The sequence below is a fragment of the Microtus pennsylvanicus genome, chromosome 13 (assembly GCF_037038515.1).
Source record: "Microtus pennsylvanicus isolate mMicPen1 chromosome 13, mMicPen1.hap1, whole genome shotgun sequence".
NCBI lineage: Eukaryota > Metazoa > Chordata > Mammalia > Rodentia > Cricetidae > Microtus > Microtus pennsylvanicus.
The window spans coordinates 42,277,053-42,301,960 of record NC_134591.1 but is presented as its reverse complement, the minus strand read 5'-3'; the positions used below and the strand labels follow the sequence as shown (position 1 = coordinate 42,301,960).

Sequence of the window (24,908 nt, the reverse complement as noted above, 5' to 3'; positions counted from 1 at the left end):
GGCACAGGATTCTATCACTCACACTGGGGCCTCTTTGCCTTAAGCTGCACTCTAATTCACAAGAAGCTGTTCAACCTGTAAAAAGTTACTTTCTGAAAGAAGAAGAGTACACAAACTCCACATGTTTCAGTATGCACCAAGGACTGCTGGGATTTAACATACTTGCCTAAATGTGCAAGGCCCAGACTCAATTCCTAGTAGCCCCAGTACCAAAGATTTGAGTGGTCTAAAACACTACTACAGATAATGATTATTAGAGTTTTAAGATGAAATCACACATAATTGATAAAAAAACAAAACAAATACACGTTTACATTTAGTCTCTGGCTATGAGTCTAAATAATGGCCAATAAACGTAAAATGACCTTTTTTTTTCTTTTCTTGGGATGGGGGCAGAGTCTCAAGGTACCATGTTTGGCTACAAACTAATTACATAGTTGAAGGTGATGATATTAAATGTCTGATTCTCTTGCCTCCATTTCTTGAGTGCTAGGATTACAGGCATGTGTTACCACACTTGGCTTGTGGGGTGCTAGGAATGCAACCCTGGACCTTGTCCATGCTAAGTAAGCAATGTACTAACTGAGCTAAATTTCAATACCAAAAGGTAGTTTCTGTTCTTCTCTACAAATTTAGTGTCTCTGTAATGCAGGCTGCAATCTCTGGCATCTTCAAATCACAGAAATAAGGTATATATTAAAGGCCAAATAGTTCTAAAATTAGCCAGAATATTTTTTTGCTAACACAAGATTGTAAAAGATAATGATGAAAATTGTGAGGCTTTATTTTGAACTGACATCTTCCAAAAGGATTACAGAAAGAAAAAAAGGGTTTATACATACGCACGCACATACACTTTAGCAATAAGTAGACATGTAAAAAGTAGCATTATGACTAATTAGGTAAATTATGGCTAAAGCAATTATACTTTGAATGTTACTCTTTATACAATAAAATTAAAAGAAAAATTATATAAATTGGAATTTAAGATTCATTGCTGATACAGTATCTCTGGAAGGTTAGCAACCAGGAAAAGAATGTTAATCACTGTTATCTATGGTATTATATTATGAAGTTATAAGAAAAATTGAAAATTACTCTCCTGATTGCTAAAGATGGTTGAAAATAAACTGAATATATTTGATAATTTCACTGAATTTAGTGAATTGTCCAAATTAGAGTGATGTTAGAGGAAGCTACAAATCCCAACTTGGATGTCTGCAAACCTAGGTTTATATTCTGTTCTCTTCACTTTCATGAAACTCATCACACGGTCACTTCCTCAACAGGAAGGCACTGTGTTCAGATACTTCACTAAAATGGCCACTCACTTCTCCCATGTGAACATGTTTCTATGCAGTATCTTAGGAGATATAAAACTAAGCCCATGCCATTTCTCTGCTTTTACCCTCTAAAGACCTAAAGAAACCATTCATATTTTTTGAGTTCTCTCTTCTTAGGGCTGAATAGCCCCCACTTTTTATGTTTTGCTTTTTCAGCTTTAGATTTTAATTTAAAAACAACATAAAATTTTATGTACAGGAAGAAAGTCTTTAAGAAGACTTTCCTCCTCACTAACCACACCACTGTGAGATTATTTGTACCAAGGGCATCTTGCTAGCTTTATTATGTTTCAGCAAACAGAGACAACTCACTAATATACAGGTCGATTGTTCTCAATCCAAAAATCTGAATTCTAAAATTGAAAGCTTTTTTTGTGAGTTAATATTATGTTCAAAACTTTTCTTATTTTTAATTTGGGATGCTCAACCAGTAAAGTTTATGCAAATATTCTAAAATCCAAAAGGCTCCGAAATTGGAAACATCATAGGTCCCAAGTGTTTCAGAGAAGGGATGTTCAACCTGGTTAAGAACAGCTTTATTCATCTTCAGACAGTGCAGGGGAAGAAGAGGAAGAGAACTATATTTACCAGAAGCCTGCCAGGTGCTGTTATGAGACCAAAAGATAGCCTATGGAATATGCAAACACTACTACTGGAGTAAACATAATTTTTTTTTGTTTAGTAATTATTTTTTGGATGAGAACATTTAAATTTTTAACTGAAGGAAATAAGAAGTGAAATAAGAGACAAAGGGTTGGGGGTGGACAGTGGAGGGTATAAAAGAAGCAAAGGAAAAAGGACCAAAGGGGAGCTGAGGGTACCTTGGCAGAATCTACAGAAATAAAGGCCAGAATTTCTGAACAGGGCAGTGGAATTTGGGAACTTGGAGTGTCAAAAGCAGCAGGAAGGGGAATCAGTTGGGGAGAAGAGGTTGCTGAGGACAGGAGGGGAATAAGAAGAGGTGGGTGAGCTTGTCTTACCCTTCGCTTAGTTTCTGTGTAGCCTGGCAGGGAGACATAATCCCCAGTCAGCCCACCTTGCTGCCTGGCAGGAAAGGGCATAGCATAGAAAAACACCTTTAGTGGCAGTAAATACTTCACTCCCCTGCCAGGGGGCTTTGATCTTCCCACTGCCCCCCTTTAGCAATGTGTACTTTGGATATCTGTGAAGGACTTAGCCCACTGGCAAGGGCTACATAAAATGCAAGCTATTGTTACTTGGAAAGAGCAACAGTGCACTAGGATTTCCTTTCTGAGAGCAGTGGGGGAAGGGGAGGTAAAAAGGAAGAATACTCCTTTTGAATCTGCAAAATGACCAGTAGTTCCCTTTTTGCTGTTGTTTTGCTATAAAGCAACAGACATGAATGAAGTGACTGCAAAGAGAAGCAATAAAGACACAACGATGCAACTGCCTAGGAGAGCTAGGTGATGCTTAGCTGTGACAAGGGAGGAACAAAGGTCCAAAGGAGTCTCTGGATTTAAAAGCTATTTCCCTGGAGGAAGGGAGATATCCCTTCAGCTTCGACCTGCATAAAGAAAAAAAAAAGCCTGTTGCCTATAAGAAAAGAGCATTTTTCTAGAGTCTCCTTTTCTTTTACTGATACTATTAAAGGATATACATTTCAATAACTCAGTGAAAATCATTCAATCATAAGAAGAGAGACTGCTAAATTGTCTGAGTCACTGTGCTGGGGGAACTGGAAAATTTCAATTCCATCTGAGTCGAAAGCAAGCAAGGCTGCTGAATTAAACATTCGTCATTCCTTTTAACCCCAGCATTACTAGCTCCAGCTTGTGAATGCTTTTGAAAACCACTAAAGCTAGATCGTATGCAGAAAATTCTGCTGATCAAGTTTCAGTGTTAGAAATATGAAACACCATATTCTTATAGCCTCACCTAAACTTTATAGCCAGATAAACTAAAGTGCACAAAAGCTCAGTAAATTGTCAAAGCTTCTTAGCAAGAGCTATGTGTCTGTGGATACACAGATGAAAGCCAGCAGTGTCCCAGCTCCTTTGAAGAATCACCAATGGAAACCACGAAACAGTCTGGCTGATGAAATACTAACCCTCTATCTATTTTTACCATAAACATTTATATGTTATTAATATGAAACTTCAAAACCAAAATCCTTCCTATCACTGACTGGGCTTTAAGTCTGGGCTACCTGGAGAGCTGCCCGTGGCTCGGGTCATGGATGCCATGAGAAGGAAAGCATGTGCACCAAATACTTAAAATCTCCTGTATGCTAGCATCACATGCACCTTTCCCTTCTTTTTCATCCACAAAGATTTATCTTTCCCTTATGAGAGAAAAGTGGGGACAGAATTTATTTAGAATTCAATTACTTTAAAAATTGTATATATACTTTAAATCGAACTTAAAAGGAAAATAAAGCTGGAAGTTATACAATTTCATAAAAGTTCTAAAAATTACCTTTTCAATGGAATTTTAATTTTTTCCTTTTAAGGGTAAACAGATACCAACTACTAAATAAATAATATCTCATAAAGATCACATTTATATAAAATCAGTCTAATAAGCCCTAAAATATTTAAAAGTATGATGCAATTTATTAAAGGTAATTTTAAAATTAGAATACCTTGGTTGATTCCATATGGAAATACTTACCTTGAATCCATCTTTCTTGTTTTTTTCCAAACCTGACCATTCTCCGGGCTGAAAATTCATTTTAAGAGAAATATTAAGTGACTTGATAACAAAACAACACCCAAGCTTCCACATTTGGGCTCTAAGGTAACAGCTTCCAAACAAGACATTTCTTAGTTTACGTAATGGGGGAAGAAAATTTCTTGGCTCTAATCACTCAGACAATATTATTATTGCCCTGACAACAAAATTTGAGCAAAACTAAAACCAACCCTTTTAATGTCTTCTATGCACTTAATGATGTAGCTCCTCTTGATTGCTTCCTTCACTGCATAGGCATCGCTAAGGATTGTCAGGTGCTCCTCCAAGGCTTGCTGAATAAGGCTACTGGGCAAGGTTGGAAGGTGAGCCAGTTCCCAGAGCACATCTAACACCTGCAATAGCACCGTTATGATGAGCCATCTCATAAGCATAGACAACTGTTTTAGGCATCTGTAGCTAGTAAATTCCATTTGATTTTCCTGCCTTTCCAGAAGTAGCCTCAAATCGAGCTTCACGGCCAATCCGTCCAATCAGACTCAATAGTTTCTGTCTTACTCGGTCACTCTCGCTCTCCCAGCTCTACACAAAAGAACAGACAAGGCACAGAGTGGTGAAGTTAGTAAACACTTTTAAATTTGAGCGTGTGTGTGTGTGTGTGTGTGTGTGTGTGTGTGTGTGTGTGTGTGACGGGAGGGGTGGGGGGGTGACTGGAGGGTAGGGGGGTCGGCTAATAAGGTAAGAAAAGAAGAGCACATTTAAACACAGCTGTTGGGGGACAGGCTGGAGTTTAAATCTCACCTTTTGAATGAGAACAAACAAATGATTAAGTTGATCTGCATTAAACTTCACAGCTGCCGCAGCAATAATGGTGTGAATGTTCTCAATTACCGTAGATGACTGTCCTGACTAGAAGAAGAAAGGGGACATCAGGAGCAAGTTAAGTCCTGGGACCTGGCAAAACCTAAGTCTTCTTCGTGGCAATCTATACAAACGACACGTACCAAAAATTAATTAGACTCTAGTCTCATCAGCATTCCCTTCCATGATAACACCGGCAGGGTTATGAGAAGCAACTATTACTAATGTTTATCAGCATTTCAACTTTCAGCAGCATTATCTTTTACATGTAAAAAAGCACAAGAATCATGATCTGACATTTACTTTAGGAAGAGAATAAAATATTTTCAACAAAAAATTATATTGAATTATTGTGAACTGATAAATTACAAGGCAAATACATTTTCAGTGTTTTTTACAGATGGTGATCACAGTTGAGAGTATTATCGGCCCCACATTAAATGTTGATTCTAAATTCTTTGTAACTTTAACTGATACTTAAAAGTCTTTCCCTTCCTTCCTTCCTTCCTTCCTTCCTTCCTTCCTTCCTTCCTTCCTTCCTTCCCTCCCTCCCTCCTTCCTTTCTCTTTCTTTCTTTCTTTCTTTCTTTCTTTCTTTCTTTTTTTTCCCCGAGACAGGGTTTCTCTATAGCTTTGGAGACTGTCCTGGAACTAGCTCTTGTAGACCAGGCTGGCCTCGAACTCCCAGAGATCCGCCTACCTCTGCCTCCTTAAAGGCCTGTGCCACCACCGCCCAGCTTACTTATTGATCTTATGGGCAGTAAGTATGAGCAGAGAGCTGTAGACCCTACTGTAGATGACTGACACTCACTTTATAATCTCAGTCATAAGACAGTCATGCCTCAGTGTTTATCTTGTTTGGAAAGAAACTTGAAAAGCAGGGGAGTCTTTGTAGATTCAGTTAATTTTCCCCATATCCACTACACATATCAGTTGTCCATCAAATGTAGGATTACATGAATACACACATACATACACATACCCCTAATCTTCAACCTCATGTGGGTTCAAAATGTATACTCTGAAAACAACATTATATGAGGGTATTCAGCCAAAGCCAAGATATGGAAAGTAAAGTCTAGAGACCTAGGACAGCTTTTCTTTAATCTAGTCCCTAACTGTGGTCTGCTCCGTAATGCTGGGAAAAGAACCAGTATTACAACAGTTCTCTGCCAGTTAGCTTCCTGAAATACTGTCAGTGAGGGGCAGTACTGAGAGAGGGCCAGGCTCAGAGAATGGAGGCAGCAAGTGTTCTGGCAGTGCGAGCTGGAGAGGCACTTTCCAGCGTCAGCACCTGTACTCAAAGTGCCTCTCCTTGGACCTGATGCTCCTTTCTCTCTATTCCTCCTAGCATTCTTCCACCTTAGCAACACCATTTTTGTTCTTATTTTTTGTTTAAAATATTAAAAAATTGCTTTATATTATGTGTACGGGTGTTTTGTCTGTATATATGCATGTATGTCTGTGTACCATGTGTATACTTACTTTGTAAATAATTCCCCAGGGCAAATTCCATGTGACTGAAGGCCTAGCAATTTGCTTCTGACCAGATTTTGACTGATACAGATTAAGTGGACACAGTTAAGGAAAGCTCCAGATTTCACTCTGGTTTAGCAATTAGGTGAGACACATGCTGCACTGCTTGGTCTGAATTAGAGGAATGATTCATAGTCAGCAATGTACACATGTAATTAAAGCCACTGGAGTGGAGGAAACTGACTAGTGAAAGCTCTTGAGTGAGAAAAGAGCAAAAGATTAAGGTTTGAGGAGGGAAAAAAGCAAAGTAGAAAAGAATAATTTAATGGGAAATTTCAGAAGGAATACTAGCTGCGCATGATAAAACACACCTATAATCCCAACAAACAGGAAACTAAGACAGAGGATTGCAATATCAAGTCCAGCATGGACTATATAGTGAGATCTTGTTTTTAGGGGGAAGAAAAGGGCAGCCAGAATATGGGAAAGCAAACAAAAAAGGAAGGGCATGTTGGGGTTTGCCATACATGAGAGTCCTAGTAAGCAAAAATCTAAAACACTGCTGCCACTATCATTCACATTTATCAGACTAGCAGGAAAAATTAATAATGAACATTAACAATAGAAGGGAAAATAACTGGGTGGAAACAGAAGATGCACACCGATTCCTAGCTCTGTACTAGCTGATACACAGCTTTTGGGAAGATTCTGAAATTTTTTTTTAACTGAAGAAATAAGACTAGTCTAAAGTCTGAAATGTCTTGTGAATATGACATTCACTTTTTTTTTATTTTATTGGTATTTATTGAGGTCTACATTTTTCTCTGCTCCCCTCCCTGCCTCTCCCCTTCCCCCTTCGGTCCTCCCCCAAGGTCCCCATGCTCCCAATTTACTTAGGAGATCTTGTCTTTTTCTACTTTCTACTTCCCATGTACATTATATCTATGTAAATCTCTCTTAATGTCTGCATTGTTGTCTAAATTCTCTGGGATTGTGGTTTGTAAACTGGCTTTCTTTGCTTTATGTTTAAAAACCACCTATGAGTGAGTATATGTGATAATTGTCTTTCTGCGTCTGGGTTATTATCTCACTCAAAATAATGTTTTCTAGCTCCATTCATTTTCCTGCAAAATTCAAGCTGTCGCCATTTTTTTTCTGCTGTGTAGTACTCCATTGTGTAAATGTACCACATTTTTCTTATCCATTCTTCGATCGAGGGGGCATTTAGGTTGTTTCCAGGTTCTGGCTATGACAAACAAAGCTGCTATGAACATAGTTGAGCACATGTCCTTGTGGCACGATTGAGCATCCTTTGGATATAAACCCAAAAGTGGTATTACTGGGTCTTGAAGAAGGATGTTTCCTAATTTTTTGAGAAATCGCCACACTGACATCCAAAGGGGTTGTACCAGCTTGCATTCCCACCAGCAATGCAGAAGTGTTCCCCTTTCCCTACAACCTCTCCAGCATAAGTTGTCATCAGTGTTTTTTATCTTGGCTAGTCTTACAGGTGTAAGATGGAATCTCAGAGTTGTTTTGATTTGCATTTCTCTGATGACTAAGGATGTGTCTTTCAGCCATTTTAGATTCCTCTGTTGAGAGCTCTCTGTTTAGGTCTGTACTCCATTTTTTTTTTATTGGATTATGTGATCTTTTCTTCGATCGAATTTCTTGAGTTCTTTGTACAATTTGGAGATCAGACCTCTGTCTGATGTGGGGTTAGTGAAGATCTTTTCCCATTCTGTAGGCTGTCGTTTTGTCTTGTTGGACCTGTCCTTTGCTTTACAGAAGCTTTTCAGTTTCAGGAGGTCCCATTTATTAATTGTTTCTCTCAGTGTCTGTGCTGCTGGGGTTCTATTCAGGAAGTGATTCCCTGTGCCAATGCATTCAAGTGTTCCCACTTTCTCTTCTGTGAGGTTCAGCATGGCTGGCTTTATGTTGAAGTCTTTGATCCATTTGGACTTGAATGTTGTGCATTTTTCATTTTCTATTTTCATTTTTCTACATGTTGATATCCAATTATGCCAACGCCACTTGTTAAATATGCTTTATTTTTTTCCATTTGATATTTTTTGCTTCTTTATCAAAGATCAGGTGTTCAAAGATGTGTGGATTGATATCTGGGTCTTCTATTCAGTTCCATTGGTCCTCCTGTCTGTTCTTATGTCAGACATTCACTTTATATATGTAATTTATTTTTTCTAGAACTGAGGGTGGAACTTAGGACACTGTATTTGCCAGGCAAATGCCCTATCACTTTACTAAATCCCCTAAGTCCTCAACCACTTTTATATATTAAATTTCAATAAACCGTAAACCAGATTAGGTATAGCTCTTCTAGTTAAAACCAGATGAGGTTCAATTTCCCAGACTCCTCACCACCCTACCCCCTTTCCTATGGTTAAAAAAATCAGAAAAAGGCAAAGATAATTCTAACTTACTTGTATTTTCCAAATTTTAGTGAGTTCATCCAATGACAATTTACTGCCCAAGAGTTCAATAATTCCCTTTATGCGATCACAGTATTGTGCTTGGTCTATGTTGCCTAATGGAGAAAACATTAGAGGGGAAGCCAGATACAGTGAATAATGACTCTATGACTCTATTAATTCAAAGCAGTAATAATTTTCTAAGATTATCTAAAGGCTAATAAAAAGAAACAAAATTTTTATACTTTTTAAAATTAAAAACAATTTACATGTCTGTGGAGGCCCAAAATTGTGAGCCTATTCCATCTTGTCTGAAGGTCAGCAAGTATGAGTTTGCTCAAAGTTGTTGACAACTATGGCTTCACACCCTGGCCTACGGTGTGGTTACTTGGTGTTTTGGACATTAAGATGGCCTAGACAAGTAGATCCATTCCACCCTGACCTAAGGTCAGAAAATTCAAGTACTTCTGTTCCTTCCTTTGAAATAGGAGGTTTGACCTTGGGAGTGGCCGCCTTCCCCTTCAGGATACTTGTTCAAGGGGTGGGGGGTTTACTGCCTCAACAACAGAATGCTTTTCTCAAGAAATTATGACTTGATTTTCAAGTGTTGGTGCAAGTGACTGTTCTGGTTGCCTTCTGTATCATGTTAAAGCAGCCTTTTGCCTTCTTATTGGGGAATAAAAGTATATGGAAAATTAAATATGGGCGAACTCAGAACTCAGTAAGCAGGAAAGACTGAGTGGCCCTCTCGATACTATCCTACTACTATCCTACGTCTCTGTGTTTTTCTTTATCTCTGTTTCTCCTAACATTTCTTTCTTTCTTTCTTTCTTTTTTTTTTTTTGAGACAGGGTTTCTCTGTAGCTTTGGAGCCTGTCCTAGAACTAGTTCTTTTTTTTCTTGTATATTTATTTATTTATTATGTTTTTTTGTTTTTTTTTTTTTTTTTTTTTTTTGTTTTTCGAGACAGGGTTTCTCTGTGGCTTTGGAGCCTGTCCTGGAACTAGCTCTGTAGACCAGGCTGGTCTCGAACTCACAGAAATCCGCCTGCCTCTGCCTCCCGAGTGCTGGGATTAAAGGCGTGCGCCACCATCGCCCGGCCTATTTATTTATTATGTATACAATATTCTGTCTGTGTGTATGTCTCCAGGCTAGAAGGGGGCACCAGACCTCATTACAGATGGTTGTGAGCCACCATGTGGTTGCTGGGAATTGAACTCAGGACCTTTGGAAGAGCAGGCAATGCTCTTAACCTCTGAGCCATCTCTCCAGCCCTACAACTAGTTCTTGTAGACCAGGCTGGCCTCAAACTCACAGAGATCCTCCTGCTTCTGCCTCCGGAGAGCTGGGATTAAAGGCATGTGTCACCACCACCCAGCCCTACCTAACATTTCTAATCCTCACACTCCTACCCTGGAACGTACAAAGTTACAACCAGGGTTGCCCAAAAAGGTGACTCCCAACACGGCAGCCCAACATGGCACGGCTCGCAATACATGAAAATTTTTATTTTTCAAAAGCAACTTACCTTCCAGTGCAATTGACAGAACTGAGTTTTCAACTAGCCAATCCAGTAATCTGTCTGTATCTATAGCATTCTTCACAGACTTGGATAAGGTACTATCTTCTATTAATTTGGTTACCTAAAATGATAGCATTTACATGACTGAATCAAATGTGCATAATCAACATCTCTCATATATGTATAGCAATTTTACAGACATATATAGCTCAGTTTGATAATCAAATACTTTGAAACCAACTTACTTCTTCAAGGTTAACAGACTACTGATGGTGGAGTCTCTTTAAAAAAACATGGAATCATTACCAACTCTTCTTAACCCTTAGACCACCCATGACTGGCTCTAACCCAAACTGCAAGCACAACTGTCCTCCCCATTTTATAACTGAAGTAAAGAGGCAGCAATCCCTCTCTGGAGACGGAAACTTCAGGTTATTCAGCTTGTGAACTATCCATGCCATGACCTCTTTACAGACAGTGGCCCAGTCAAATTCTACTTGTTCACATGTCTTTACTGAGTTCATGGTCTAGTTATTAAATTCTTCACATATATGAATTATATCAGCCTTTCAATAAATTCTTCTTTCAACTTAAAATGGTCTAGGATAGAGCCAAAAATCCCAAACTAAAGAAAAGTGACTGGAATCATGGCAGAATGGCACTGGTTTAACCTGCCATTTCCTGAAGGCAAGCATACTGTTTGTGCAGTTCTAAGTGAACTTTAGGAGGCTGAGGAAAGTATTTTCAGCATGTTGCTTAGACTCACACTATTATTAGTCACTTCGTTTTTGGTCCTAACATCAGCGAGAAGATAGAGTTACATCTGAAATAAAAACAACTGTCCCTTAGGAAAGTCTAAGGGTGATACTGTGGGACATTTCATGTGTTTTCAGGGAGTAAATCTTGAAAATACACATATGACCTTACTAACAGACAATTCGCACACAGTACCACTGTTATCTCTGTCTTACATGGTCAAGAGAAACTATTCTTTCTCCCATCTCCTTTATATTACTAACCACATCTGAGTCAAGTCTGAGAAACGGGTACAAACTTACTTCTTTGAGGGAATTCATCTTAGCACTAAAATGTGGTGACTTCAGCATGCGCAGCAGGATGTCGAGGCGAAGGTCATCAACAATCGTCACCAGATCCGGTTGGAAGCGCATGCAAAGTAACTTAATGGCAGACAAGAGCTCGGGGATGCTAACCAATCTCTTTCATTTAATAAAAACGGAAAAACAAACAAACAGAAAACAAACAAAAACTGTAAAACATCTGGCTATTAATTCTCATGACACACATAGGGTACAAGGTTCAGGAGACAAGCTTGTATTTTACATGACCAATGAACTATATTTGCTTCTAAGCAAAAGTTCCTCGTTGTGAGAAGAAAAAGAAAAGGCAATTGTTGTAGAAGGGATTCAAAGTAGAAAAGTCTTCGTCGGTGTTAAAATACCTCTAAACAACTTCAGATACATCTAAAAAAAAATCAATATTATTTTAATCTATTCTGATTTTAATTCCATCAAAATCACGTTAGAAAAACTGTTTAGTTTCACTCATGAGAATACAATATTCATTCTCTTTAGTTAGATGACACTATCCTCAGTTGTTTTGAAAATAGCTTTTTTGGATAGGGTCAGGAAACTTCAAGTTAATTTGATATGACCAGTATGTCATCAGGATCCAGTAAGCAATGTCATTGAAACTTGCCAAGACTTGGCTTTGTTATCATGGACTAATCAGCACTAGGCTCTACCTGGCTAGGGAGTAATTACCTTGTCTTTGAGGTCTTTCTCCTCAACACTCCGCACATCCTGAATTGTGGTAAGGATGACTGGGTCTAGCATAGGCTGTAAACATAAAACACTAGTTAAAAAGAACTCCTGAATTTGTTCTAGAGTAGTTACTTCCTTATCTGCCACTCACAAAGGAGAGGGCACAGAGACAGGTATGACTTCTAGCCATCAGGGCCACAACTAACTAGCTGACCATCCCAAGTGCCCTTAACTTGTCTCTTCAGTTAAAATGAGTGTAAAATGAGCACAGTTCTTCTCACTATATCTAAGAGTCATCTGAAGAATAACTCAAGATACACAGACTGCTCTTTTAAAACAATAATAGGTATAGACACCCCTTGTTTGTTTGTTTGTTGGAGACAGGTGTCACTATGTAGACTTGGCTGGCCTGGAACTAGTCTGGTCTCTAACTCAGAAATCTGCCTGTCTCTAAATCCCAGGCCTGGTATGATTATTTTTATAACAGAGTAAATATTTTATACGTAACTTTTAAAAATGGATAGAAGCAAGCAGAGACTATGCAAAACATGCCTCATACAGACTAGTATTGTTATAAATGAGATACATGACACACAGCTACAGAACGGGAACCTCTAAAATTTTTTAGGAGAAACAGTAAATTATTAACTAAAGGTAAACTGACCCAATGAAATAAGAAAATTTAAAAATTAGGTAAGAAAAACAGTATTTGGCTGTCAGAGGCAAGACTATATAGCCAGTGAATGAAAATGACATCAGACAATAATCTAGACAGAATTTCTTCCTTCACACAGATGCCAACAGGGCTGTGGGCTGTGTGAGTCAGTATTCTTGTCAGCATGTGCCAGGCCACGTAATCGTCACTGCAACTCTGTGAGATAGGTGCTGCTCATGTCACCATTCTGCAGGAGGGAGAACAGGAGCACCGTCTTCTGAAGTCACACTAAAGAGCAAGTAATGGAGACAATCTATGCCAGCTGACATAGTCCATGGTCTGTGTACAAATGACTGAACTTAGGTCTAGACACATTAGCAGCTAACATAGTCCACGGTGTGTATACAAATGACCGAACTTAGGTCTAGACATAGCAGCAGAACTAAAGATGATAGTAGATCTATCTTCTACTCCTCCAGTTTATTTTTCTAAGTATACTCTGCCCTAATATTTGCGTGCATGTATACACAATCTACAAATTCTGAAGAACTCAACTAATTAGCATTTAGAGTATTTATGATAAATTTTCTTCCACGGAATACATACATTTAAATTCCAGCCCTGAGTTTGAATCATTAAATTATTACTAATTATAACTAACAATCATCTCAAAAACTCAATTTACTTTGTTTTTTACATCTTTCAGCTACTAAACTACTGATTAGAGCTGACAAGAATACTTGCCAGGTAAGCATGAAGTCCTAGGATTGAGCCCAGTACTGAATAAATTTGATGTGGTGGTATACACCTGTAATCCTATCACTCAGGAGGTGGAAGCAGGAAGATCCTTGACTACGCTGTAAATTTGAGGCTAGCCTGAACTACATGAGGCTAGCCTGAACTACATGACACCCCAACTCAAAAATGAAAGCATAAGCCGGGCGGTGGTGGCGCACGCCTTTAATCCCAGCACTTGGGAGGCAGAGGCAGGCGGATCTCTGTGAGTTTGAGACCAGCCTGGTCTGCAAGAGCTAGTTCCAGGACAGGCTCCAAAACCACAGAGAAACCCTGTCTCGAAAAACCCAAAAAAAAAAATAAAAAATAAAAAATAAAAAAAAATGAAAGCATAACAAAAAACTTTATGTTGATATGCTTAATAAACTGACATTAGACATTTCTAAAGAACTTAATATATAGAATTAAGAAAATATCTAAACATTGCCTTATTTCCTTAAAAATCTTTACATATTTTTATATCTAAAGAAAGCACTTAACATTTTGAAATGGCAGCAATTTCTCACACATACTAAAGAAAATGGTATCATTCCAGTTAAAACGTCCTCCAAAGAATGGTGTACTTGCAAAAATGAATAGTACATATAGAAACAGGGACCCCAAGGCGCACTATGCTTGATGCGACTTCAACAATCTATGCAAGCATTCACAAACTTACTTAGAAAGAAAATTAAAAATGGAGGTATTCCGATAAGACATTTTGTTTGATAACTTATTAACTGAAACAGAGGGAAACAAGAAAGTATAATAGGTCTTCAGCATTAGAAAACTGAATACTCAAGGTGCAAGAAAGATACATTAATGAGTAAAGAGCTTGTTATACAATTATAAGGACCTGGTTTCAGACACGCAGGACCCTCCCCTCTTTAAAGTGGTAGTGTATCCCTGCAATCCAGAAAATCCCGGAGCTCACTGCCAGCTAGACAGCCACTCAGTGAGCTCCAGGTTCTGTGAGTGACCCTGTCTCTAGCAGATAGATAGATAGATAGATAGATAGATAGATAGATAGATAGATAGATAGACGGACGGACAGACAGATAAATGGATAATGAATGAATGAGGTGGAGAGCAATAGAGGGAGAATGCTAATGTTGACTCCTTGGCCTCCAGGGCAGTGCGTGTACACTTGCATGCATACACACAAAACTGAACACTCACAGTTTTGACTACTTTATGACTTGATGAATTATAATTCTCAAAGGAAGGAAGTCAAACATGATATGTTGCTAAGCAATTATTCAAAAGAGAGACCAGGCAGTAAGCATACCTAACTGACAATCAAAACTAATCTAGTAGAACCCATAAGGCAGCAAACCCAGAAACAATCCTGTGAAGGAGACAAGGTTTCTGATGTGGGATTCCCCTCCGTATGTTGTGAATATTTTTTATTACCATTGGTTAATAAAGAAGCTGCTTTGGCGTATAGCAGAGCAGAATATGGCCAGGCTAGAAGAGATATACAGAGAGAGTAGGTGGAGTCAGAGAGACACCATGTAGCCACTGAAGGAGACAGACACCTACAAACTGTATTGGTAAACCATAAGCCCCATGGTAAAATATAAAATAACAGGAATGGGTTAATTTAAGATGTAAGAGGTAGCTAGAAATATGCTTAAGCTATTGGCCAAACAGTATTGTAATTAATATAGTTTCTGTGTGATTACTTCAGGTCTGGGCAGCTGGGAACAAACAAGTGGCCTCTGTCTACACACACTCCTTCTTTATAAAAAAGACAACACTAAGAAATCACATCTGATAAAAATCAGTCTTTTTAGAAAAGCCCTAAAGTTAGAGAGCATCCTATACTTAGAAAACTTACTTTCTGACAATATTTTTACTAAAAGGGCAATCATTTTGAAAACCAGAAGTTATTCTATATTAAGCACCATTCCGAAATATTTGCCATGTCTTTGACCATGATATAAATGGCTTAATCATACCTGTACCACGGAGGAGTTCAAGTATTCTGCACACACCCCTAAGGGCTGCACCAGCGCTGAGACAGCCTGTGAGAGGACAGTAAAGACCAGAGTGAAATGTGAGCATTTCATCTTTTAAAATTAAGCAAATCTAAGCCGGGCGGTGGTGGCACATGCCTTTAATCCCAGCCCTTGGGAGGCAGAGGCAGGCAGATCTCTGTGAGTTCAAAGCCTGCCTGGTCTACAAGAGTTCCAGGACAGGCCCAAAAGTCACAGAGAAACCCTGTCTCGAAAAACAAAATAAAATAAATAAATAAATAAGATTAAGCAAATCCTTTCAAATACCTGAGAAAAATGTAATGGTTAGATAACCTAATTTCATAGATAGAAAGGCAACACACTTAAATTAATATAGACATTTAAACGAGAAAGTCAACAAAACTCCTTTGAAGCATTAAATGAAATGAACCTAAAGTTTATAATGATCAATATTAGAATATTTTCTTTTGAAAAGAAGAGAATACTTGAGGAGGAGGTAATATCCTCTAACCAAAAAAAAAAAAAAAAAAAAAAAAAAAAAAAAGTTAAGGCTTATTTGAAGGAAAAAAAAGTGTATGTAAAAGGAAGTCCAAATAATGAGGGAGACGCTGTGTTTCTGAGTGGGAAATATCAATTATAAAAATGTAAATTCTTCCTGGGTGGTGGCATATGCTTTAATTATAGCACTTGGGAGGAAGAGGCAGGCAGATCTCAGTGAGTTTGAGGCTTGCCTGGTCTACAGAGTGAATTTCAGGATAGCCAGGACTGTTACACAGAGAAACCCTGTCTCTAAATAAATAAATAAATAAAATAAGATATTAAATTCTCCGTTTACCAGCCTATATATTTAATGCTATTCCAAACATGGCCTCAGTGACTTTTTTCCCCTGACATGTTGACTATATGCAGAGTGGAAAATATTAAAATAAACTATATTTTAGAAAACAATGCCAATGGGCAATAGTAGCACAGCCAGTAATGAAAGATGGGTGCATTAGCACTGAATGAAAGCAACAGGTGTCCAGGGACAAATCACACTCTTAGAACTTTAAGGGAAGACAAATCTAGCAAATACCAACGGTAATGAAAACAAGAATTAGTCACAGAGGATCTTGTTTTGGCTGGTTATTTATTGAAAGAAAAGTATTGGACACTCGTCATGCAATATATAAAAATAAACTCGTTAAGCCAGGCAAAGGTGGCACATACCTTTATCCCAGCACTTGGGAGGCAGAGGCAGGTGGATCTCTGTGAGTTCGAGGTCAGCCTGGTCTACAAGGGCTAGTTCCAGGACAGGCTCTAAAACTACAGATAAACCCTGTCTCGAAAAACCAAAACAAAACAAAAACTTGTTAAATCAAGAATCACGTTTTAAAAATTAAAAAAAGCATAAAAAGAAAGAAAACTATAACTTTGAAGTAGGAGAATGTTTCCTAAGTAAGTCTGAAAAACTTTTAAGCCATTATGGAAAAGTATGATTCTGCAGAATTTTGTAATTTCTGACATCATGAATACAAATAAGGCTGGCAGGGTGGCTTAGAAAGAGGTAAAGGTCCCTGCAACCCAACCTGACTAGCTGAGTTCAATCCTCAAGATCCATGTATTACCAAGATTTCCTCTGAATGTGCATACATACATGTACACTCACAGAAAAATTAGTTTATTAAAATTTCTAAAATTAATAATGTACTACTTGAGATCTAAAATATCAACCCACAGACGAAATGCAAACAGACATTAATCACATGGGGAAACGCACTAGTTAACGAATACCAGAGCACTGTATACTAAATAACAAAACACCATTTTTGTCAATTATATTAGAAAATCACAAATTAAAAAACTATTTAGCATTATCAGTCATAGTGTAAAATGGGTTTGTATGAGCACAGACTCGTGTTGTTAGTTTTTTGGAAGGAGATTTAGCCATCAACTGCAATTTTAAAAACGTATAGTCTTTAAAAGAACTGATCCTTTAAAAACATGTATGTGAAGACATATATAAAGAACATTTTCTGCAGTAATAAAAACCAACAAACAATCCAATGACTTTAACAAGCAAGTGCATCACAGTGCAGCCTTTGTAAAAGTAGCCTGGAGCACTAAGAACATTAATGGTCTATAACATAAATGAAAATGTACTACTGTATACAGCCTGGCAACACTTGTTTTATTGAAGGGAGAAGGAAAAGAAAACAGAAGGCGTGGGATGAGAACACGGGGTGTAGGTGTATGTATAGGACAGACCAGTTTCATTTTTACTGTAGATGTTTTTAACTGGTGGGGATGAGACTATTTTTCCCAATATTTTTCAAGTTAAAAAAATATGACTTAAACAGTCTTATCATAGGACCTAAATTTATTCTGGGACACAATCACCTTAATTGGTCAGAAATCAGGAACTTATCATGAAATTTTAATTATACTTATTTTGGAAATAAGAGCTGAGTACACTACTAGCTCCTCAATGTACAATTCCCCCTTCTATTCCCTATCACCCAGCCCCCCCACCCCGGTAACCACGAAGAGTTATTTTGGAAAATGGTCTGACCTAAAGGACGATTTGGAGAGGGCTGTTAACTCCAGAACATTTAATACAATAGAGAATAAATCTTCAATCCTATATGTATCCATCCCCAGTGTTCATTCAGGTATGGTAGAAACTTGGGGGTGTTCTTTGGTGTTTAAAGACTAGGAAATTATTTAATGTTTTCAACACTCTCGAGAAATGAAATTAATTTCTAACATCACTCAATGCCTAAACAGCAAGTTCTTGAGAAACAAATAAACTAGACAAAACTGTCTCTGAAGAGATTTGTTTTCTTTTCTTTTTCAAATCACTATTATCTTTCATGTCAAAAGCCATTTTCATCATAATTAATACTCAATAAGGATCAAATGACAATCCAACAGCCTCAGTGACTCTCAAGGCTTCTCAAGACAAGGCTTCCGACTTGTGGCAGCAAGGTCAGTCTCTTTCCACACTATAAGTTTCTCTTCCTGATTAGCACTCTGCTTTCTTCCAAAGAGGGACCAGGAGAGTTGATTACTTGTCCTATAGGAACTGCCCAATTTTTAACACTTAAAGATGGTACTTCAGCACATCATTTCTGCATCAACCCAATTACGATGAACAGTATGTCCCAGTGATCTGCCGGTATGTCTCCCAGTGCTGTTATTTCAAGCATGTATACCATGCTTGGCTTTTGATGTGGGTGTTAGGATCAAACACGGGTTCTCACACTTGCACAGCAAGCACTATAATGACAGCTTCTCTCCCCAGCCTGATTAACCTTAATATTTAACTTGCTGTATTCAGATCATGTCTCCTAGCTGTGTATCAACCCAAATAAAGTGTTCCTACACATTAACTGTAGTGAGTGATTTAACTCACCCCAAGTTCTATATCTTCTGAATGGAGTTTGGCTTGGATTGCTGCAAATCCACCTAATTCTCCAAACTGAAAAGAAACAGGCATGAATTAATTTAGAAATACTCTACAGTAATAATTTCAACAAAGAATTAAGGCTAATATTTTACTTTACCACCATGCTCTGTGAGATTGCGCTTGGAACACTAGGAATATAATTCTAAGGTGTACCCCAAACCTGACGTTCAGTTGTGTATATCACATACACAAATGGAGAAGGAGCCATACCACATTCCTCCTCAGTTAAACGTTCTGATGTGTGTTGTTTGAATGAGAAATATCCCTCATAAGCTCACACATTTGAACACTTGGTCCCCAGTTGGTGGCACTTTTGAAGAGGCTATGAAATCTTTAGGAGGTGCAGCCTTGCTAGAAAAAGTGTGTCACTGGAAGCAGGCTTTAAGGATTTACAGCCTCATCCCACTTCCTGTTCTTACCCGCTGGTTCCTGTATGTGCCTAAGATATGATCAGTCAGCTTCCTACTTCTGTCTCCTGCTGCCATGCCTTCTGTAGCCTATAGACTCTGTCCCTCAACTGTGAACCAAAACTAACTCTTTTCTATATGCTGCTTTTGATCATGGCATTTCATCATAGCAACAGAAAAATAATATTTGATTATTCTCAGTAATTATCATTTGTTTAAAATACCCAGCTACCAGGAATCACATTAGAAAATGGGAATAGTATCTCAAAACAAAGTAATAATAAAGTATATATACCTTATTTACCAAGTCCACAACCCATCCATGAGGCTCCTGTGAGAAAATAAGGTCAAAATTAATATGGTAATATAAAAGTTTTCTCATTATTAATCTTGGCAGTTTTTTTTATTTCCTAAATGAGAAATCTGAAAATAAAAAAGCATTAAAATCTAGAACATAATTTAAAAGTCTCTCAGAAATGTTTCTTAATATAAGTCTTTGACATTACTGTATATAACAATCTTTGAAGCATATACATTTAGATTTTCAAAGTCTCTGATATTATAATTTTGAAGCAACAAATCTAGACCTTTATGGGATTCTAATATCAGGAACATTCATGCATCTGGGAGCAGTTGGAATCTGTTGTTTGAGTTCTCCAAGGAATAGAATAACTCAAGTTAAATTCTCTAAGAAAATTATTTTATTTACGGTGGTTTTCTAAAACAGGGTCTCAAGTAGCCCAGATTGCCTTTAAATTTGCTAGGCAATTGAGACTAGCTTAAAATTCCTTACACTCCTATTTCTACTTCCCAAGTGCTGGAGATTTCAAGAGCACATCACAACACATGGCTGAAAATTTTATTTTAAATTAAAAATTATTACCTAAAAAGTAGACAACTAGAATTCAGAGAGTAAAGTTAAGTCCCAGATTTATCATTAATGCCCTTAAACAAGCTCTTTCTTTTCTCTTGTTTTCTCTCTTTTCATTATCTCGGCACTTGGGTCTTAGGTTTAGATGGGAAGAGATGTCACACCTATTTCACAGAGCTCATATTTCAGCAGTTAAAAAACAAAAAATTACCACATATACAAGCAATTCAAACTGTGCTAAATCATCTTGTAAAACAAAGGTAAAGGGTCATTTAAAGAATAGAAGATTTGTTTAGTAGAGTGGGGCTCATAAAAGAGCTGTACGAGACAATAAAGGATAGTCTGAGCAGAGAGGCTGAAATGGCCAAGTCTATTTGAAGGCAGAAGATTTCACTGGGTAAAACACTATGAGAAATTTCAACCAGGCTGCACAGGTGAAGGACTTATGCAGAAGGACACGGGTGAAGGAGCTGTGGAGAGGACACGGGTGAAGGAGCTGTGGAGAGGACACAGGGGAAACTGCATACAGAAGTAAAGGCCAGGACAGCAACAAAGTGTTTTAAGAAATGGTAGTGTGGGTTTTGCATTCTAAGATAGCCATTTGCAGTTCTGATGAGAAGATTGGGAGGAATTCAGACCTCCCCGGTAGAAGACTAATGCAGTGTACAAAACAGGACAGGTGGTGTGTGGAACAGAATGGCTGCAGAAGACAGAGTGGTCTCTGAAGGCATGACTGGGCCTTCATAAAATAAAATAAAATAAAAGTATGTGTTTACGAATTAATACAGAAGAAAACAGGATGATTTTGGCAACTCTGGTTAGCTTGAACCCTGAGATAGACAGTGATGTTATTTACTCAGAGGAAAAAGAAAGGAAGGGCAGACAGCAGGGCCCCGTAGGCATGTGACTCCTGAGAACTGTGTGGCAGTTAAGAGGAGATGGTTGACTTCTTATCAGGTATGCTCATAAAAGAGTTTGAACCACAAAGATAAACTGAAGCTATCATCATGAAAGTGACATTTACAGCAATGAGAAGAGAGGACATTCTTGACAAGAGTATAGTACCAAGAGAAGAGGGTCTGAACCAAAGCTGGGTAGCAGTGAAGGACCCAATATTAGTAAGTGGTAAGTAATCCCTGAAGTCCTAATAGATGGGAAGCAGAGGCAGGAAGATCAGGAATACAGGGCCAGCCTATGGGGGCCTGTCTAAAAACAAAACAAACAAAATATACATATGTATTGAAGTTAAAGATTTAAATCTGCAAACTAAATACAAATAGGAAAAATAAAAGAAAACTAAATTATAGACACAGGAAAAAAAATCACAAAGCAAAAAGAGACAAAAAGATGGAAAAGATGAAGTAACATGGAAGACAGAATGAGACAGTCTAACGTATCCAATCAAAGTTTCAAACAAAAAAGACTGACAGAGAAAAAGTAATTCACTAAAAGATAATGGCTGAAAAGTGCCAGAAGTGATATAAAACATTAATCATTGGAGGCCAGGGCCTTGATGGGAGAACTATTCCCCTATGGGAAAAAGAGGACAAAGGAAGACTAAACTTTTCTGTCTCAGTAGTAGAAAGTGAAGAGAGGAGAATGTCTGTTGACTTCTCACCTGTTTAGTATTTAAGAAAAGCAGACTGTGTAAGTTTAAATTTCTTGACTGCATAAATTCTTCTTATACCTTGGTACTTGCCCCTGGTGAAGTACTTAAGTGGTTTTTATTCTCATTTGTAAATTAGAATAAAAGAGTACCTAACTCACAAGATTACTGTGGGATTAAATCACCATTCTTGCCACTCAGTGCTAGAAGTGTGTTGAAAGCAGCACTGTACTAGCTAATCCCTCCTCCACATTCCACACACAGGCTAGAATTACAACAAATGCTAATTTCATTGCATGTTTTGTTTTACATTGTCTCTGCTACACTACTGTGAAGTAGTGCACATTAGACTGGTAAATTGTTATACTTTAAGTTTGTTGAAAGCTGACTCTGGGAACAAGGAGCTCGTCTCCTCCAGTTTCCTGTTCTGGAACAGGCTGGTCCCTTCACTTTGTAAAAAAGGAAAGCAGCAAACAACTAACGGTATTAAAATCACTGTGTCCTTGCCAATAACTAGAAAGTAAATTACTTCCAAGCCTGATTGCTCTATTTATCCTACAGTATAAAAATGCCTACAGTAGGAAAGAGAAGGTAAAAAGCTCATCCCTGGAGATGAACTCTACTCAGCCTGGGACTTTCGATCAGGAACCCCAGCATAAACTGTTCAAGGTTTTCCCAGTCAGTTTTTGTTGGGTGATTATAAATGGCTGATTTGCTATTTCTTCTTTCACTTAGAAGCCTCACCTAGGGAGACACTCTGCTCTGCCTAGGACACTGCATTGGGAAACTCCAGCTGGCTGCCTCAGTGGAGGCTTCCCCAGTGGATTTCTGCTAGATGTCTACCAGCCCTGGTTTGATGTTATCTTCTGTTTGCTCTCTCAATTGGGTTACTCCAAGCATGGCTGATGGATGCTGTAAGGGCCCATACTGATGATATTTTGCATCTGTAGCTCCCTGGGTACTGTTTCACCTTTGTTTGCTATATATTTAAAAACTCGGTCATTCCAAACCAAAAGCAAAGTTATCAAAAATAGTTTTCTACACTGTAGAGAAGAATCATGAGCCAAAAACTGCATAATACTACACCTTTTTTTGAAAAGATTTATTTATTACGTATACAGTATTCTTGGTATTCTGTCTGAATGTGTGCCTGCAGGCCAGAAGAAGGCACAAGATCTCATTGCAGATGGTTGTGAGCCGCCATGTGGTTGCTGGGAACTGAACTCAGGACCTTCAGAAGGGCAGGCAGTGCTCTTAACCACTGAGCCATCTCTCCAGGCCATTATACTACACTATTTGATAAAGGCAAGGAGTAATGGTTCATTATCTCCCAAACTTTGATTAATCCTGGTAAACAGCAAGTGATCAATAAATGGCTGTTAAAAATCAGACTTCTAGAGCTAATATCAATACTCCTCAAATTGTTCCACACAATAGAAACAGAAGAAAAGAAGCATTGCCTAACTCTTTTTCACAAGGTTACAGTTACTCTGATAACCAAACCACACAAAGATCCTACTAAGAAAGAAAATTACAGACAGACTAATCTCACTCATGAACATTGATGCAAAAATAGTCAAAAAATACTAAGAACAATCAGAAAAATCATCCAACATGACCAAGTAGGCTTCATCCCAGAGATGCAGGTATGGTTTAACATATGAAAATCTATTAATGTAATCCACCATATAAACAAACTGAAAAATGAAAGCACATGATCATCTCATTAGATGCTGAAAAAGCCTTCAACAAAATACAACATCCCTTCATGATACAAGTCTTGAAGAGAGCAGGGATACAAAGAACATACCTAAACATAATAAAGGCAGTATCCAGCAAGCCAACAGCCAACATCTAACTAAATGAAGAGAAACTCAAAGTGGCCACTGAAATCAGGAACAAGACAAGGTTGTCCACTCTCTCCATATCTATTCAATATAGTACTTGAAATCTTAGCTAGAGCAATAAGACAACAAAAGGAGATCAAGGAGATACAAATCAGAAAAGAAGTCAAACTGTCACTATTTGCTGATGATATGATAGTATATGTAACTGACTCCAACTCTATCAGGGAGCTGCTACAACTCATAAACACCTTTAGTAATTTAGCAGGATACAAGATTAACTCAAAAAAATTTAGTAGCCCTCTTTTACGCAGATGATAAATGGGCTGAGAAAAAAATCAGAGAAACATCACCCTTCACAATAGCCACAAATAACAAAGTATCTTGAAGCAACTCTAACCAAACAAGTGGAAGGTCTGCATGACAGGAACTTTAAAATCTTTGAAGAAAGAAATTGAAGAAGACACCAGAAAATAGAAAGATCTCCCATGCTCTTGGGTAGGTAGAATTAATATAGGAAAAATGGCAATCTTACCAAAAGCAATCTACAGATTCAATGCAATGCCCCTCAAAATCCCAGTAAAATTCTTTACAGACCTTGAAAGAACAATACACAACATCATATGGAAAAAACAAAAACCCAGGATAGCCAAAACAATCCTATACAATAAAGAAACTTCTGGAGGCATCATGACTTCAAACTCTACTATAGAGTTACAGTTATGAAAACAGCCTGATATTGGCATAAAAAAAGACAGGAGGATCAATAGAATTGAATCGAAGACCCGGCTATCAATCCACACACCTACAAACACTTGATTTTTGACAAAGAAGCTAAAATTATAAAATGGAAAAAAGAAAGCATATTTAACAAGTGGTGCTGGCATAACTGAATATCAACATGTAGAAGAATGAAAATAGATCCTTATCTATCATCATGCATAAAACTAAAGTCCAAATGAATCAAAGACCTCAACATAAAACCAACCACACTAAATCTCATAGAAGAGAAAATAGGAAGTACACTTGATTCACTGGCACAGAAGACCACTTTCTAAATATAACCCCAGCAGTACAAACACTGCGAGAAACAATTAATAAATGGGACCTCCTGAAACTGAGAAGCAAAGGACACGGTCAACAAAATAAAATGACAGCCTACAGAATGGGAAAAGATCTTCACCAACCCCATATCAGACAGAGGTCTGATCTCCAAAATATACAAAGAACTCAAGAAACTTGGCATCAAAAGAACAAATAATCT

The 24,908-nt window shown here is 37.9% G+C and overlaps 1 protein-coding gene across 2 annotated transcripts in view; it reads right to left on the bottom strand.

Moving 5' to 3' along the window:
* Nucleotides 1-24,908, bottom strand: part of Usp24 (ubiquitin specific peptidase 24) — a 140,115-nt gene that overhangs the window by 76,560 nt on the left and 38,647 nt on the right. For both annotated transcript variants that reach the window (XM_075945478.1, XM_075945477.1), the window contains exons 6-16: nt 19,619-19,654; nt 18,863-18,928; nt 15,451-15,516; nt 12,061-12,135; nt 11,338-11,496; nt 10,286-10,400; nt 8,770-8,873; nt 4,794-4,901; nt 4,479-4,574; nt 4,226-4,387; nt 3,975-4,022 (exon numbers count right to left, since the gene is read on the bottom strand). In XM_075945478.1, the coding sequence (XP_075801593.1) occupies nt 3,975-4,022; nt 4,226-4,387; nt 4,479-4,574; nt 4,794-4,901; nt 8,770-8,873; nt 10,286-10,400; nt 11,338-11,496; nt 12,061-12,135; nt 15,451-15,516; nt 18,863-18,928; nt 19,619-19,654 (1,035 nt within the window). The remainder of the gene's footprint in view (nt 1-3,974; nt 4,023-4,225; nt 4,388-4,478; nt 4,575-4,793; nt 4,902-8,769; nt 8,874-10,285; nt 10,401-11,337; nt 11,497-12,060; nt 12,136-15,450; nt 15,517-18,862; nt 18,929-19,618; nt 19,655-24,908) is intronic.